Source organism: Cricetulus griseus, chromosome 2, assembly GCF_003668045.3.
Source record: "Cricetulus griseus strain 17A/GY chromosome 2, alternate assembly CriGri-PICRH-1.0, whole genome shotgun sequence".
Classification (NCBI taxonomy): domain Eukaryota; kingdom Metazoa; phylum Chordata; class Mammalia; order Rodentia; family Cricetidae; genus Cricetulus; species Cricetulus griseus.
The window spans coordinates 195748945-195766927 of record NC_048595.1 but is presented as its reverse complement, the minus strand read 5'-3'; the positions used below and the strand labels follow the sequence as shown (position 1 = coordinate 195766927).

The 17983-nt window shown below is 44.0% G+C and overlaps 1 protein-coding gene across 6 annotated transcripts in view; it reads left to right on the top strand.

The window, feature by feature from the left end:
• Sh3rf2 (SH3 domain containing ring finger 2) overlaps positions 1–14744 on the top strand; it is a 106037-nt gene extending 91293 nt beyond the window's left edge. For all 6 annotated transcript variants that reach the window (XM_035440159.1, XM_027398000.2, XM_027397998.2 and 3 more), the window contains 3 exons: positions 6765–7009; positions 10024–10382; positions 12983–14744. In XM_035440159.1, the coding sequence (XP_035296050.1) occupies positions 6765–7009; positions 10024–10382; positions 12983–13258 (880 nt within the window). In that variant the 3' untranslated portion in view covers positions 13259–14744. The remainder of the gene's footprint in view (positions 1–6764; positions 7010–10023; positions 10383–12982) is intronic.
• The last annotated feature ends 3239 nt before the right edge of the window (positions 14745–17983 follow it).

Here is a 17983-nt window from a genome sequence, read left to right as displayed (position 1 = left end):
ACTGGTGAGGTAGAGTACAGGCAAAGATGAGGTCCTCAAGAACCAGAGTTATATGAAAAGTTTTAAGGTTTGTGTGTGTGTGTGTGTGTGTGTGTGTGTGTGTGTGTGTGTGTGTGTGTTTTATGTGACAAAGTGAGAAGACATCATAGCTATTCCTTTCAGTGTAAGGTACTTAGAATTTGATGGAAGAATGGTAAACTGAAAGTATGTGTAACTGATGCTTTCACCTCTTCAGGCATATTTATTGAATGTTTTTATAGATTTTATATGTATGACTGTTTTGCCTACATGTATGCATGTGCACCATGTGCAGGTCTGGTGCCCTCAGAGACCAGAAGAGGGCACCAGATCTCCCGGTACTGGAGTTACAGGTGGTTGTGGTCCACCATATGGTTGCTGAGAACCAAACTCAGTGCCTTTGCAAGAGCAGTGGATGCTTTCAACTGCTGAGCCGTCTTTCCAGTACCTTGATGTTAATACTATGTCTAATACCATACCTTTCCTGGATCTGGGGAGATATATCTGTGTGTAAGGATTTGACCTTTCTGAGAAGAAAGGAGAACGGGGGAAATGGGGAAACAAGCAAAGATGATCTTGAAGAGAAGTACATTCCAGGCCACAGAAACAGCAAGTTCAAAGGCCCTGGGGTAGGGATGTTCCTGACATGAAAACCAACCAGACTGGACACGAGGACATGAACAAATGAGGGGGAGACAAATAGAAGATGAGGTCAGAATGGTAAATGAGGCCAAGTCATCTAGAATTCTTAGGCCATAATGAAGGGTTTGGTTTTAACTTCACAACAGAGTTTTAGCAGAAGAGTAACACAACCTGACCTATGTTTAGCCATAATCTCTGTTTGCTGGGTTGAGAAAAAACTGTGGAGAAGAAAGAATAGAAACAGAAAAGCTAGCTAAGAGAATACCATAACAATCCTAAGGAGAAGGTAAGTCATCATGTTGTCAGCATATGTGGTTGTAATTTGAAGATTTGTGGATTCTACAAATACCTTAAAGCTAGAGCATCAGTGGTTTTCTAACATTAAGTACCAGGTGCGACGGGATAGCGGGGTCATGGTGAATGTGAGGTTCCCCCACCTCTCTGGTTAACCAAAAAGGAGCGTGCTCCTTTATTAGGATGGCAATGATGAAAACACTAACAGATGGGCTTGGGCTGTGGGCAAGCAAACACTTACCTCACAGCAGATTAAGTGTGAGGTGCCTATTAGTAACACAAGCATCTTTAAATGCTGGTGAGGCACTGAGTGTATACATCTAGCATTGAAGAGAGAGCCCTGGTCTTGAGATGCTATTTAAAGCCATTAATTAGATGAGATTAGATGAGATCATTGTGGTGTGGTGAGATGTCAAGAGACTAATAAGGGAGCCAGAGCTAAAATCCTCGAGGAATAAGAGGAGAGCAGACCTGGTGGGTAGGTGATTGATTGAATAGCTGCTGTGGGTGATAGGGTCCAGTAAGATGATCCAGAGCCAGAAGGTGTTGAAAATAATTCAGAATGACCATGAAGGGGCAGTGAGGGGCAAGGAGGATGCCCATCTCCTGTGGGATCAGACCTAAGCAGTCTAGGACCCATGCTGACTGCCAAAGTCTTTGCTTATATATCAGGCTTATCCCAGAGTCCTGGATGAGCCATCAAAGTATTAGTGTGAATGTGAGGGATCATGTGTTTGCTGTCTTTACATGAGTAATTTTGAGGAGGTATAAACTGAGGAAAGCCCTCAGTGTCCTGGGATATTGGGGATGTGTGGTCACCATGTGCATGGGGGATTCCAACCTCCCCATACTTCCACTTCCATTCTCTCTCCCTTGGTTTTCTCTTGAGCAGACACCCATTTGCCCTCAAGCAGGCCACGCATGTCTGTGTTCACCCCTCTGAAATGGCTGCATGACAGACAGTGGTAAGGTACTGATTGATAGTGAGCTGAGCCTGTCTCCAAGCCCACAGAAACCTGAACACTAGCAGATCATGAGGTTTTAAGGCTGGAGTATGGTTTTATTTGGGGAAGTGACATTCCCAAGAAGAATAAGTATCTCTGTTCCTAATTGCTGTCGGGTTAGAGAGAATCTGAGTATTATTTCCTTGATGGTATTTCTCATACAAAGAAAGCTCCTGTCCTTAGTAACCTTAGGGGTGAATGACATTTGCCAAATTTGTCCAGCTGGGTACACCCTTACATTGTGTTATGTTTCATCTTCCCACTTCTCAGAACTAAAAAATACTGTCCTTTGTCATCTTGGCTTCTGCTATCACCAAGTTCTACATGAGAACCTAGCAGGTTAGAGAGCATGGGCAAGGCTCCTTTCTGCTCTTTGACACCCCCTTTGCCTGTTTTCTATTTACAATGATGACTCTGTAGTGTCATTAGCTCCTGTGGTGTATAACAGCCCAGAAAACAGAGGTGTGAGGTGTCCCCTGGGCACTGAAACTTTTGCTTTTATAGCATCATGCCCCAACAAACTGAGACAGAGTTTATGGATTAACTATAGAAGTGGCCAGAGCTGGGCAATGTGACACATGCCTATAATCCCAGCACTTGGGGAGGCTAAGATAAGAGGATTGGCATGAGTTTGAGACAAGGCTGGAATATATAGTGGATATCCAGCCAGCCAGGGCTACATAGCAAGACTGTCTCTGAAAAAATGTTTGACCAAAATGGCAAGGTTTCCATTTAAGATTCAATAAGTGGGTCTTTCTAACTGCCCATAGTAGAAAAAGAAATAATAACCCCAGTTACCAATATGTTTAGCTTTTATTAGCTACAGCTAAACCTCTGCTTCCATGAAGTCTCTTCTCTTCTGCCCCTGAAGACATATGCAGGGTTTCCAGAGTGGTTGTCAGGGTTGTCAGAGTGGTTGGCCAGTATTTCAGTCCTACTTGTGACTTTGAAACAGGAGCTGAAGAGGAAAAGATACAGGAAAGCTGGAGACAACATCTGATCCATTCTCCTCCTGACTCAGATCCCCCACTGAACCTTCAGCTGCCCACTTGCGTACTGCTCCCAGGTCCATCTGTCCATTATCCAAACCCCTTTTTAACAGTACCAGCATCCACTTGAGTCTTTGTCCTGTGTGCTCTCAGTAGGTGGTGGTCCTCAACTTCCTCATCCCATCTACAACTAATTTTCTTTTCTTGTGGGTTGGTGGTACATGGTCTCATGTAGCCCAGATTGATCATGAACTTACTGTATAGATGAAGCTGATCTTGAGTTCCATATTGTGTGAGTTTGAATGAAAATGGCCCCCTGTAGATTCACAGGGAGTGGCACTATTAGGAGGTGTGACTTCCTAGGAGTAGGTGTGGCCTTGTTGGAGGAAGTGTGTCACTGGGGATGGACTTTGAGGTTTCAAATGCTCCAGCCAGGCCCAGTGTCTTTCTCTTCCTGCTGCCTAAGTATCCAAATGTAGGTTTCTCTGTTCTTTCTCCGGCACCATGTCTGTCTGCATGCACCCGTGATAATAATGAACTAAACCTCTAAACCTGTATGTCAGCCCCAATTAAATGTTTTCCTTTATAAGAGCTGTTGTAGTCATGAGTCTCTTCACAGCAATAGAAATTATTGTCCTCCTACTTGCATCTCCCAAGTGCTAGAATTAGAGATGTGTGCCACCAACCCTGCATAGCTTGGCCAGTATTTCAGTCCTACTTGTGACTTTGAAACAGGAGCTGAAGAGGAAAAGATACAGGAAAGCCGGAGACAACATCTGATCCATTCTCCTCCTGACTCAGATCCCCCACTGAACATTCAGCTGCCCACTTGTGTACTGCTCCCAGGTCCTTTCCACCTGGCTCTTGTCCTCCCAATAAATCCCCTTCTATGTAACTAGGCAGGATGGTTCTTTATCTTAGCCTTCACAGACAAGTATGCCTGCCTTGTGCCTGATGGGTAGAGGAAAGTGACAAGGAGCCATCGCTGCCTGGCCAGATGCTATAAAGATGGCCAAGGTGCGACATTTCTCCTTAGCAGGAGGCTGTTTCCCATGGCAAGTCCAGCAGAAATGCTATGTGGAATGCTCTCTTTGAAAATAGGATAAGGCCTGACATCACAGACAGAAAGGGACACAGGGACCTGTTAACAGAGCAAACCAGAATATCCACTCCTCCCACTTAAGCCCAGAATGTCTTTCAGGGTCCTCTGGAAAACAAGGATCATAATGTCTTCAGGTTTGGGGTTTCCTGGGGATTAATTAATACATGTTAGCAAAGTGCTTTGATGTTGGAAGAAAATGATAGGTAAGTGCTAAGGTTTTTGCCAAAAGACACAGAGGGAGTCAGCATTGGATGGGAAAATCACAATTTAGGAGTTCCTGGAATCAAGCCCAGTGCTGAGTTTATACCTGGTGCCATAAACAGTCGTTCAAAGAAGGCACTGCTGGAATAAGACTGACTTGAGCCTAATTAGCTGTATTCTGTCCTTGCTTCTGTTGCTCCTGCTGGAAACAATTGGGGAACTAGTCTTGCCTGTTGCTGATGCACTTTCAGCAAGTAGCTCCTAGAGGCCTCTTGCTCAAAAGACAGATCAGCTGTACTCTGCTACGGAAGCCAGTGGCTGGAGATCTTCACTTCCTAGGCCTCATATCTGGAATACAGACTTGTTTTCTCACCAATGGATTACTCCACTCTCTGTTGACTACACCATGGGACCAGAGCAGGTTGACAGCTATGGATACAAGGTCCCTTACTGAAGGTATCAGTTCTTTGAGCACTTTGAAGCCTATGTTTCTTGAGTACAATTGGCCACAGTTCAACAATAGCTTGCCTACCTTCTTGCAACATTGGTTCATTATTATCATACACATAGTGGTTTCTTAAAAAGCAAAATAGAGGAAACAAGAAAGAGGAAGAATGAGGAGAAACATCCTAAAGAAAACCATGGAGGGTCCTGGGGAGTAGGACACCAGGAGGGTTTTCTACACCAGGGCCCTGGTGGAGTTCATATTTCTTTGTATTTCTGTGGAATTATCAGGGGCTATTTAATCAACAGAATAATGGAGAGATTGATGGGCTGCACATGGGAGACAGGAGGCCAGGTTTGGACCAGTTGAGAGGGAGAGAAAGGCATGTCAAGTAACAGCTATTACCATGCACTTCACAGGAGCTGTGGACTGGAAGCAGTGGCCATGGGCTTGTTTAAAACACTTTAGTGATGCTCATGACATTAGAGCCCAAAGCTGAAGCATTAGCATCTTACAAAGTCCCTTCAGGGCTGCCAGCTACCTAAGTTTATTTCATGTGCAAAACAGACAAATATTCTCCATTTCTATAACTAGCCCTGGAGTTGATATAGTTCAAAAGCAGGGCAGAGAGCTGGGTCAGACCTGGATTAAACCTCCAGTCTGGTAGCTGCTTGGCCAAATAACCATGAGTCTCTGTCTGCCTATCTCCCCTTCCCTCAGTGTGTGTGTGTGTGTGTGTGTGTGTGTGTGTGTGTGTGTGTGTGTAAGAGAATACACATGTATGTGTAAGTGGGTGTGAAGGCCTGAGGTCTACTTCAAGCATCATTCCTTTAGAATCATTCGCATGTCTTTTAAGCCAGGGTCTCTCACTAGGACCTCGAACTCAACAATTCAGGTAGCCTCAGCAAGCTCCAGGATCTACCTGTCTCCACCTCCCCTGAACTGGGATTACAAGACACCACCACCATGGCTGGCTTTTTGTACATGGGTGCTAGAGATTGCTCTTGTGTCCTCATAGTTTCATGGAAAGCACTTGACCAACTGATCGCTCTCTCCAGTCCCATAGACTGTAATTTTTATATCTATAAAGTCATAGCCATAGGGGTGCTCTCTTGGAAACCTGTTAAGAAGAACTTACATTAATATTCATGAAGTATGGGCTGGGGAGATGGTTGACTCAGTGGTTAAGAGCACTGGCTGTTCTTCCTGAGGACCCAGGTTCAATCCCCATCACCCAAATGACAGTTCACAACTGTCTGTAACTCTAGTCCCAGGGGATCTGCCACCCTCATATAGACATACTTGCAGGCAAAAACACCAATGAACATGAAATAAAAATAAATAAAATTAGGAAGGAAGAGAGAAGAAGGAAGGAAGGAAGGAAGGGAAAGAAAGAACAAAAAGAAAGAAAGAAAGAAAGAAAGAAAGAAAGAAAGAAAGAAAGAAAGAAAGGAAGAAAGACTAGGCTGGTTGACTTCCTGACCAGGGTTTTTCTTTAACAACAACAAAAAAAAAATTGTGAGCTACCTGCCAGCATCTGGCTTACAGTAAGCACTCAACATGTACTAACCAAAATGACTAGAAGGAGTGCTGAAGGCATGGAGGCAGCCATTCAACACACACATTAATCAGCAGTATGTGCAGAACACAGAGGCTATAAAATAAGCCTTAGAAACCCTCACCTTCAAATGGTTTAGCATCTAATGGGAAAGCTACTGAATAAATAAAGGCTTAATAGACAAAGTGAGCAAAGAGCAGTGAGTTCATGTAAGGCCTGTGCCCTGAACTTGGACTGAAGGAGTGTGGGGGAAGGGGTGATCAGAGCTATAGGGAAGAATGAAGTTTGGGTGTGCACATTCTGACCTCATGAGCCCTCCTCCCTGCTGTCAGGACCCACATATTAAGGTGCAGGGAGGTGGGATCAATTTAGACGGGTCTGTGGGTGACAAAAGAGCGGGTGTGGGTGGTTAAGAGTGACTACATTTGTATGGTTGGGAGCTATTTAAAAAGAGACAGAGGACTCTTAAGTGAACATTTTCTTTCTCCATTTCTTCCCTTTAAAATTTTAGTTCAACAGCTAGAAAGACATCTGGTTTTCCAGATTCCCGGAGCCCCACTGTCTACACCACATGGGCGTTACCCACCTCCTCTGTGTCCTCCCAGGGTAGCTTTCAGGAGGGTGATCCCTGGCAAAGCAGACCCGTCAAATCTGTCTTTGTGCCCACTGCCGTGGTTAACCCTCAAGGGAGTACACCTGGCCCAGGGACTTCGGGACAAGGGTCTCTTCGGAAAAGCAGGAGCATCATGAGAAAGAGTAAGTGGTGGCAGAGAGGTATGTGCTAAATGACAGGGGTTCCAATTGGAACACACTGAGTTTTTCACAAAAATAATTGGATTTGAGATGAGCCTCTTGCAAAGGATAAGTCCCAAGGGCCGAGTGCTTTTATTGAGCATAGCCTAGAACAACTTAAGGCCACTGTCTGAGTCCATTCATATGTACATGGTAAACCAGGGTGATACCAAACTGAGTGGCAGCATGTAATTGGACTATAGCCAAGGGGGGCACTGCTTCTTACTAAGACCAGCCAACAGCTGATATTGCTGGCTCGGTGCTTCTCAGACTGTGTTCTGGAAACACCCGTTGAATGGGCAGGAGCTGGGGATAGAAGACAAGATTCTGAAGACAGTATTCAGAAAACCCCTGTTTTCTGCGATCTTGTTTATGAAATACATTCAGAGAAGTTCTTTCAAGTTATGCAAAAGTAAAACTCATATCCTGAACCCACCAGGTCCAAATTTTTCAAGACTGATAGATAGACACCTTCCAATCACACTCTGTGCACTGTTCCATGACTTTCTTGTTTCCCTATATAACATCCACACTGAGCACACAGCAGTACATGCAAATCTATAACTAATACCATGCTGTTGTTATTGACTCAATATATTAAACTTCTGCATGAGATCTCATGTGCAGGAATTCAGAAAAGATCTTGAAACATCATTGTACAAAACAAGAAGGATTCTTTCCTGTCACAATCCAAATGGGGGACAGATTATTTATTCTGTCTACATCTGTTCTACACCCGACTTAAAATTGGCCCTGCAGCTTCTCCTGCCATCTCAACAAACATTTAAACATGAGATAAAAACATGGCAGGTCGGATTAGCCCAAAGGGACAGTATGCCACAAGGGAAAGTCACTAGGAACAAAAAAGCAAGCGTCCTTATCCTTGTTCTAGTCTTTTCCATCTCACAACCTGCATAGCCTCTAACTGTACTAGTACCTCCTGTTTCAGCCATCAGCCCCTTCTTTTCTGCCCCCCCCCCACCGATTATTCACGATAACAGACTTGGACAAGTCACCATCGTCTTTATTTTCCTCATTTGTAAAATGGGAATAATAATACCCACCTCATCACCCTCCCTGTGTTATATAATGTTGGCATAGTATCCCTATCAGATATAATTAATGAGCTAACCATACCGTATCTAGCACATAACAAGCTCTTGAGAACATTTTTTTAAGTTATTTTCTTGGTAAAGTAATTTTAATTATTAGTAAATAAGCCACTTCATTGCTACTACAACTAAACAGATTGTCTTTGGTCCATACATATCATGAGCTTGTTTAGGACTGAAATAATCCCTCAGTCTAGACTGCTTACCCACGAAAAGACTTGCATTCCACTTATGATAGTTCACGTTTTTTGTTTTTTGTTTTTTGTTTTTGTTTTTGTTTTTAATACACTGCTTCTTCGTTGCTGTGTAACTCTTGGTTGACCTGGAGCTTTGACTGTTTGTGTTGTATGCACACGTGGTAAGACAGTATAAGAACTCTTGAAAATTGGAAACTGACCAGATAACCAGAGAGGCAAGAAGCTAAATTTCTGCCACATCCATGGGAGCCAAGGACATGTCTGCCTGGTGTGGTTTTGCCCTCCCTAGTTCCAGAAGCTTTCCTTTCTCCCTTTTTCGAAGGTGACAGGTCAAGCTGATGGTCTCTCCAAAGGCCCCTGTGTCAGGGGCTGTCAGTGGAAAACCTAAATGGAAAAGTCAGACTCAGCTAATGGCAACATGCTTGCAGTATCTGAAAATACACCTGGGCTCATTGTCCACAAAAACTTCCCGACTGGTGAAGGGTCACAACCACAACATAGTGTGGTTTGGCTCAGGCCCTCTAAGCTAGACACACTAAGCTAGGACTGATACAAACACATGTCCAAACCGGCAGTAGTGGCACACACCTTTAATCCCAGCAGTTGGGAGACAGAGGCAGGCAGATCTCGGTGAGTTCAAGGTCAGTCTGGTCTACACAGTGAGTTCCAGGACAGCCAGTGCTGTTACACAGAGAAACCCTGTCTCAAAAAAAGAAAAAAAAAAAAAGAGCCTTAAGAGCTGGGGAAAGCCCTTCATCATATGTGGTTCTTCAAATGCTTGGAGACCCTTTGAGAATGACCCACAGTGCTTCACAAGGGTAACCCCCAGTCTTTTATCCAGAGGCAAGGACCCATTCCCTTGATTACCTATAGAACTTATGCCTAAGGGATGGGACATCTTCCTTACAGCCTCTTAGCGGGGCACGTGGTTTTCATTAACTGAGGAGGGACTGTCTCAGTGAGGCCCAAACCCACACCATCAGACGTTTGCATTGCTAGGGCACACTGTGCTATTCTTCGAGAACAGTGATATCCAGCAAGCATCTGTGATTTTCAGGCACTGCCTGGCAGTTTATGTGCCTTGTAAGATGCAATCCACACCCTGTGTTGTGGTTGGGAACTGTCGCTGGGCTGGAAGTAAACACCAACAGTGAGTACAGGTGGTGTTCTCAGCTGCTGCCCCACCCCCACACTTAGTTTCTATTAACAATTTCTTCAGCAGGCAGACAGCAGCAGCATCCTCTCCCTCTTCAGCTTTCCTGCTCCGTTGTCTGCTCACTCTGATTCTCACTTTCTTCTTCCTCTTTGGCCTGTCTGCCTCTGTGTCTGCTTCTCACAGTGAAACCTTGTGTGTCTGTTTTCCTATCCATCCTAAAGGGCTAGAGGAAGGGAAAAGGTGGGGGAGAGAGGCACATAAATTGAAGCGGCATACCTTCAGACACTTCTCATAGCATTCAGCTAGACATTTACCTCCTGCCAGCAACAGCAAATAGCACTAAAGAAAACAATGGGTCACCTTTGAAAGACCCCAGGAGAGCAAGTGTGAGCACAGTCTCATTAGGAAAGCCCTTACCTATCTATTCTGGGATATCAGACACATTGTATACCCAGCCTGCATGCCACCTGCTGTCAGCCATCCTATTGCTGATATTGTTCTGTCATCCCCCAGATGGATCCTTGCAGAGACCAGTCCAGTCAGGGATCCCCACTTTCATGTTGGGATCCCTCAGGCACAGTCCCACCATGATGATCGGGCCTCAGAAGTTCCATTTCTACCAGCCACAGGGAATGGCCTCTTCCCCTCCACCCATGATGGTGGAGATGGGGTCTAAACCCATTTCCACTGGGGAGCCTGCCCTGACCTGCATCAGCAGAGGCAGCAAGACCAGGATCCATTCAGCATCCAGTTCCTTCATCATGGAAGGCAAAGAAATACCCATCAAGAGTGAGCCACCATCCAAGCCACCTGCGTCTGCCCCACCCTCCATCCTAGTGAAACCAGAAAACTCAAAAAATGGCATCGAAAAGGTAGGAATGGAGTGACATTGGGAGTCTGACTGTTCAGCCTCCTGGTGTTGACTGTGCACTGTCAACATTGCCAACCGCACTGGCAGCCTCCAATAAAATCTTCACACACAGCCGGGAGTTGGTGGTGCACACCTTTAATCTCAGCACTCGGGAGGCAGAGGCAGGTGGATCTCTGTGAGTTCGAGGCCAGCCTGGTCTATAGAGCGAGTGCCAAGATAGGCTCCAAAGCTACACAGAGAAACCCTGTCTCAAAAAACCAAAAAAATAAATCTTCACACACAGCACACCCCACCCCATTCACACCAAGAACACCTTCTCCCTGATAAACATACTCCTCATTCCCTTTATATATGCTTCTTCTGTGATCCAGAAACAGCCTGGAGAAAACATGGTTTGGTTTGAATCACTGCTCTGGTTAGGTGGCTCTGGCCAAAACACTTCACCCTTCTGGGGCTGTGTTTATTCATTCATTACTTACTTATTTGCCTGATCCATAGAAATAGTAATATAGGGTCTAGAGAGATAGCTCAGACATTAAGAGGACTTACTGCTCTTAGTGAGGACATGGCTTCAGTTCCTAGCAACCCCCTGGTGACTCACAACCACCCACGACTCCAGTTCCAGATTTGATGCCTTCCTCTGACCTCTGCAGAGACACTCATGGTGCACATACAGACATGCAAGCAAAACACACCTGTATACATAAAATAAGCCTAAAAATGTTAGGTAAATAATAATAATGGCCATTCATGGCCTTGGAGATGACATTGTGTAAGCTATGTGCAGTATTTACACAGGGCTTGATACATTTTTTTTTTTATCAAATGACAGCAACAACTAAGACAAGGGAGAATTTAAATGACATCAAAGTCACGTGGAATGATAATTCTAACAGCTGACTTATTATGTCATCAATCAGACCTGTTAACATCTGGTCTGGAGATTTTTGTGCTAGAAGACATGGATTTTTCTAAGGTCCTTGAAGCAAGAGAGATGACATTAAGGAATCAGGTGATGTTCATCATAATCCTTCAGTTTACTGAGCATCACCACACTCGCCAATCGTCTTCCCCTCACCACCACCCTCACTACCATCTCACCATCACCCACTCTCTACAAAACGGATGGGATGGAGTTTCCTCCTATTTGTTATGCTTTTACTAACTACTAAATATGCTAACAGACACCCTGCACAGAACTCCATGTGTTCCATCTCATTAAACCCCTATAACAACCCTCTGAACTAGGTATTATTTTCATCATCATTTAGAATGAGGAAGCAGAAGCTTGGGGAGTTAAACACATTGCCCAAAGTCATGCAGCTGACATCTGTATCTGACACAAAAGCCCAGGTTTTTCCTCTAAGCTTGTATGGAAATGCATTTGGAAAAGTTTATGGTGACTGACAGAAAGGTTGGCGTGTTCATTCTAACTTCCAACTTTCATACAATCTAAAGGATCCTACACCCCAGCTGTCCAATATCCCAAGTTATCAGACACAGCCCCCCAACTCTGAAGTCCCAAGATCCTGCTGCAATCAATAAAAATCAGAAAGTAGGGGAAACTAGGAGACAAAGAGGAGAGAATTTCATGGAACAAAGAAGTTCCAGAAGTACCACAGAAAGAACATTTTATTAAGCCCTGAGACAGTGACTGGCTAAAACAAACACCTTCAATTGCCAAGCAAAATACATACCCACCTAGGAGACATGAGAGGAAGAAAAGTGAGATGGGGCTTCTAACAAAGTGGAGACACAGTCTCATACAAAGGAAGCTACTCCTCAGCTCAGCCAGGTGGTGCCAGTATTGATATAGGCCCAGAGTTCCAGATCATAGATTATTTTGGATGTTTGCATTTAAGTTTTATTTTAGTTTTGAGACAGATTTTTCACTATATAGTTCAAACTGGCCTCAAACTCCCAATCCCCCTGTCTCAGCCTCCAAATGCCTATGCTATCACACTTGACTCTGAATCTTCCATATTTTAAAGATACGCATGCAATGCTGGTTGCTCTGTATATTTGTCTTGTGGTCTTGTGTATGGGGAAGTCAGTCAATGCTCAAAGGATGCATGGCAACAGCAGATACTCAGGGAACCAGCTCTATGATGAGCATTTCTAAGGTGATGATAGTGAGCTCAAAGAGGGGGTCATCAGGAGAACTCATGAGAAAGAGCCAGCCTTGAGATAGACCTTAAGGAAATGCAGAGGGAAGAGGTGAAAGGTGAACCTGTATTTTCCACTGCTGACTCTATTTTTCCCAAATTATTCATCCTTATTCTCAAATCCTTCTGCCTCAAGAAAGGTTTGCCTGGCTACCTATTAGATGCTACTCCACTGCCTCAGCAGGTTACTCTTCTCCCATCACAGCACTGACTTTAATTTCTCATTGGACAGTGTGGGTTTGTTTGATCTCTGATCCACAGCACCTCACAGGGTATATTACATAATGCACAGAAGACACAAATGCTTGCTGAATGAACACCACCTAAATGAGGCATTTTGAGTGGTGACAACCGTAGAGAAAGGACACAAATCTTATCAAGGGGTAGAGGGCAGAGTACACATCTCACCCACAGTCCTTTGCTTTCTATTTTACAGCAAGTCAAAACCGTGAGATTTCAGAATTACAGCCCTCCTCCCACCAAACATTATGCCTCCCACCCCACCTCTGGAAAGCACGAACAGCCATCCACCTTGAAGGGGTCTCAGTCTGAAGCAATCCCCTCAGGAGCAGAGATGACCATCCTATTTGCCCACCGAAGTGGCTGCCACTCTGGACAACAGACAGACCTTCGGAGAAAGTCAGCTTTTGGCAAGACCATGCCCCCACTCTCCACCACTTCAGGCTCACAGACCATTTTTACCAGTCAGTGATTCTTTGGATGGCTTTTCTTAGACACAAAAGAGGTGAATAGCATGTAAATACAGTCTGCCTCCACTACAGGCATCCTACTGTTCTTCCAAAGGATTAGACTCCTTCATCTCCAAGCTTAACCTGAAAAAATGGAAAGGCAGAAACTCCTCCCTGGGTTGGTTGGCCTTCTCCATACATATACCCCCAATCCACCCCACCCCTGAGACAGGGTGTAGCCCTGACTGTCCTGGAACTCACTCTATAGACCAAGCTGGCCTTGAACTCACAGAGATCTGCCTGCCTCTGCCTCCCAATTGCTGGAATTAAAGGTGTATGCCACCACCACCCAGCATATTTCTAAACTTACTGATTTGATAGAGTCAAGCCCACTGCTTAAGCCAAAGAATGGGGACAGTGTCAATGCCTGTGCCCTCTGCATGCAGGGTTTGGCCTCTCATCCTATGTGCTCAATGTAAAACATCTCTGTATCCTAGGACAGCCAGAGTATGGCAGCAGTGACATTTTTCTCAGGGACTCTTTGATCCCATTACCATCCCCCTCTCTTTTCATCACACTACAACAGCCTCTGCCATCTTCTGAGGCTGTTGGTTTTCATTCCAACGTCAAGCTCCAGCTGCAAAGGGAGAAATGGGAGGCGAAGATATGGTATGAGATGGACATTTTGAACATTCGGAGAACCCACTAAAACTTAAGGGAGTTAACTTCCTGAGTTCGCTACAAACAAGGTCGTCGAGAATACTGACTACCAAATACCAAAAGATTATCATGTGTTACGCTTCTTGGCCTGTTTCTTCCCATATAATTCTATACAGTAGATAAGCAGGGAGCATAGAGAGGCAGATAAGGGACGTGGATGATATTATAGACTTTTCATCCTTCCCCTCAAAGCTTGAAGGCAACCTTGAATGCTCAGTGAGTTTAGATCTATATTCTGCTTGCATTCCAATATTTTTGTTCTCCTTAGCTCCTAATCATTTGGGCCAGATGACTATAAGACAATAGGGGAAGGCAGGAAGGGGTGCTCTTGGGAAGAGAGCTGTTATCAAAGGAAGTGGACAGAGAAGGCTTGAGAAGAAAAGGGAGATCGGAGGAATCAAGGAATAATCATGCATGCAACAAATACGGAAGAAGGGAAGAATGAACTTCTCCGGGAAGAATATAAAACAGGTGTGGTGGAAGCAGTGCTTACCCCACTGACAGATGAGGAAAACAACGACAGAATTAGCCATGGAGAAAGGGTCAAAACAAAGTGACTCCACGTGGATGGACTGGAGTGAGCAGGTCCAGCCAGGAAGGAGAGCAGCAAATGCAGCTCTAAGAGTCGGGGTCACGTTCTAAGACAGCCCATTAGTTCTCATTAAATGTAATTGTTGTGACTTAACATTCATCACATGCCTATCACTGTGGACACTTAGATGCATAAATGTCATTTGCTTCTAAGACTGGGTGATGCGTGAAAAAAAAAAAAAAAAAAAAAAAGCAGGTCTAACTAGCCATTTCCCAAAGACAATTCTTGCAGGTCTCGGGATTGTGAATATACATCTTTTACCCACCCACACACTTGGCAAACTGAATTATCTGTAGGCTTTACTAGACATTAATAGAATAAAACAAAACCATAATCCTGCCAAGGAATATGATATATGTGCCAGTTTTGGAGCCGGTGGAGCCTACAGTAAGTAGCATGTTGCATTTCTATGAGATACACCATGAAATCAGCATGCTCATCTCTGTGCCTTCTTGAACTCAGGACAGTCATCCAAATGGAGAAATAGTACAGTCACAAGTACAGAAACACACTATGATTTGTCCTGGTATGAGAACCTGTGCCTAGTCTTTAAAAGCATTCTCATTAAGTGGAGCAAGTCACTCTATACCCACAGTGGCAGATATGCTCATGATGAGCCAACTAATTGTTTAGCCCATTCGTCAGTGGCAAACAGGTGCCACTGAATGTTTGTGGCTATCAAGCAGATTGTTTTAAAGGGCAACAGAAAGGAATGTCTGTAGATGGACTTTCTATTCCCCCTGGTTCCACAGCCATTTAGTCCCAAATAAACACCAGAGAGACACCATGTAGCTACTGGGAAGATAGGATGCCAGGCATTTTCCAGCAAGCCTAGACTATGTGAAGATACTTAGATTAATAGAAATGGGTTAATAATTAAGAAAGAACTAGACAATAAGAAGCCTGAGCCATTGGCCAAACAGTTTATAATTAATATAAGCCTCTCTATAATTAATATATAGATATTTGGGACTAAACAGCTTCAGGACCAGGTGTAACAGAAACTCTGTCTACAAATGTCTATGAAACAGAAACAAATATGGAACACGAAACAGAAGGTTTTCACTTCCCACTATCTCTACAGGATAACCTCCCTGAGAAATGAGCATAGCTACAATGATCACCACCTCCATGGCACCAAGCCTTCCTTTCAATGCCTCCCAAAGCATACCTCCAGAGCTTTGTGAAGGCTTGAGTGAGATGGGCTGATACTTCTAAGTACAAGCTGATTTCATGAGCACCTTTTTTTTTTTACAAAAATGGAACTTTATTCATGTATCTGCCCTGCCATAACATTGACAAGTATATTCTGACAGTTGATTGTAAACAAAAGCCTATTGTGTTTTCTCCATATATATATATATATATATATATATATATATATATATATTCTCTCATACATTACATCCTGACCTGTTTCTCTTCCCTCCCCTCTCCCCCAGATCCACTCCTCCTCTGAGAAGGCCTCCCAGATATATCACTTGAACATGGCATATCAAGTTACAATAAAATTCATATCAAGCCCTCATATCAAAGCTGGATAAGGCAAAGGGTCCACTAGAGGAAAAGGGTTCCAAGAGCAAGCAAGAGTCAAAAATACCCCTCCACTCCTGTTAGGAGTCTCACATGAACAACAAGCTATGCAACCATAACATATGCAGAGCACCAAAGTCAGACCTATACAGGATCCCTGATTGTCACTTCAGTCTCTGTAAGCCCCTATGAGCCTGGGTAAGTTGATTCTGTGGGCCACATTCTTTATAAGCATCTTTCACTCCTTTATTCCACCTACATGTGTCTAAAATTTACCTCCATGCTGGATAGAGCAATGAGAATCATGCATTCATCTTTTTGGACACTTACAGTAAAATTTCGTAGGGCAACTATAACTGTTCCTGTTATAGAGCCAAGGAAATGGAAACTTGAAAAATGGCCACAGACTGGATGAGGCGAGAATGAGAACCCAAACTGTCGGATGGCTAAGCCCATCTGGGGGCAGTAATGTATGAACCAAAAGACCCGCCCCCATCACTCTAGGACAGTGAATGAGTCCCAACTACTAGAAGGCAACATAGTGCAATTTTGGCTGCAAATCCAGAAAAGGCCAGCAGGCTCTGCTGGACACAGAGTTCTGGTTTCTGTTTATTATTTTCTGGGCAGGCTTTCCCACTTAATCACATAGACATTCTTTTTCATCAATATGGGTGATAGCGCCAACCTCACTGGAATACTATGGAGATTATCTGAGATTAAAAAAAAAAAAAAAAAAACTTAAGGGGGTTGAAGAGATGGCTCAGTGGTTAAGAGTACCAGTTGCTCTTCCAGAGTTCAAACCCCAACACCCACATGGCAGCAGCTCACAACTGCAACCCCGGTTCCAGGGGATCTGACACCCTTACAAAGACATACATGCAGGCAAAACACCAATACACATAAAATAAAAATAAAAATTATTTTTAAAAAGAAAGACAACAACTTAAATGATGCTTATGAATACCTACAACTGCTAGACTTAGTTGTTTTTAAGAAAATGGGACTGCTGAACTTGGTGGCACACACCTTTAGTTCTAGCACTTGGGGAGGCAGAGGTAAGAGGATCTCTGTATGAGTTAAAGACTAGTCTGGTCTACATAGCAAATTCTAGGCCAGTCAAGGTTACCGAATGAGACCTTGATTCAAAACAAACAAAAATAAAACAAAAAAAAAAAACACAACAAAACCCAACAACAACAACAACAAAAGGACTTTAAAATTTCAGGTGGGGCCAGGAATCAGGGGTATATGCCTTTAATCCTAGTACTCTGTGGGTAGAGGTAGGCAGATCTCTGAGTTCAAGACCAGCCTGGTCTACACAGCCAGTTTCAGGTTGACCAGGGCTACACAGAGAAACCCTGTCTTGAAAAAAATTCAAGAAGTTCCGTTTGGCACTGTGGAGTTAAAAGGAAATACACACAGCCTGGTCTCAGAGCTCAGAACACAGTCTGAAGGAAAAGCAAGAGTCAGAAAGAATGAGCAATGGAGAAACGGACTTCTAAGTAAATAGAAAGCTTTAGCAGTTGGGCTTAAATGTAGCAATCAAGCCAAGTTCTACTGACAAATCTGCTCCTGAGTAGAACATTCCAGAGAACCAACACTCCAAGGCTGAAGTGAAAATTGCTTCCTGTAATGCTACACCTCCCAACTAAGAATCAGAGGCTCTGGAATATGCCCTGTTGCTTCAGCCTCAGACCCTGGCACCAAAGTGGTTAAAGATTTGTTTAGAGGAAATAAGAGGACAGATAAGAGATAACAGTGGGCCACAACCACATGAGGGCCACATTGAGAACAAGCTAAACAGTATCAAGATCCTGCATCAGACTTAATCTTCTGACCCTTATTGGCTCACCCTCATCCCCATCCTTTACCCATCTCCAAAGCAGGGCTCTTGGAGCAGAAT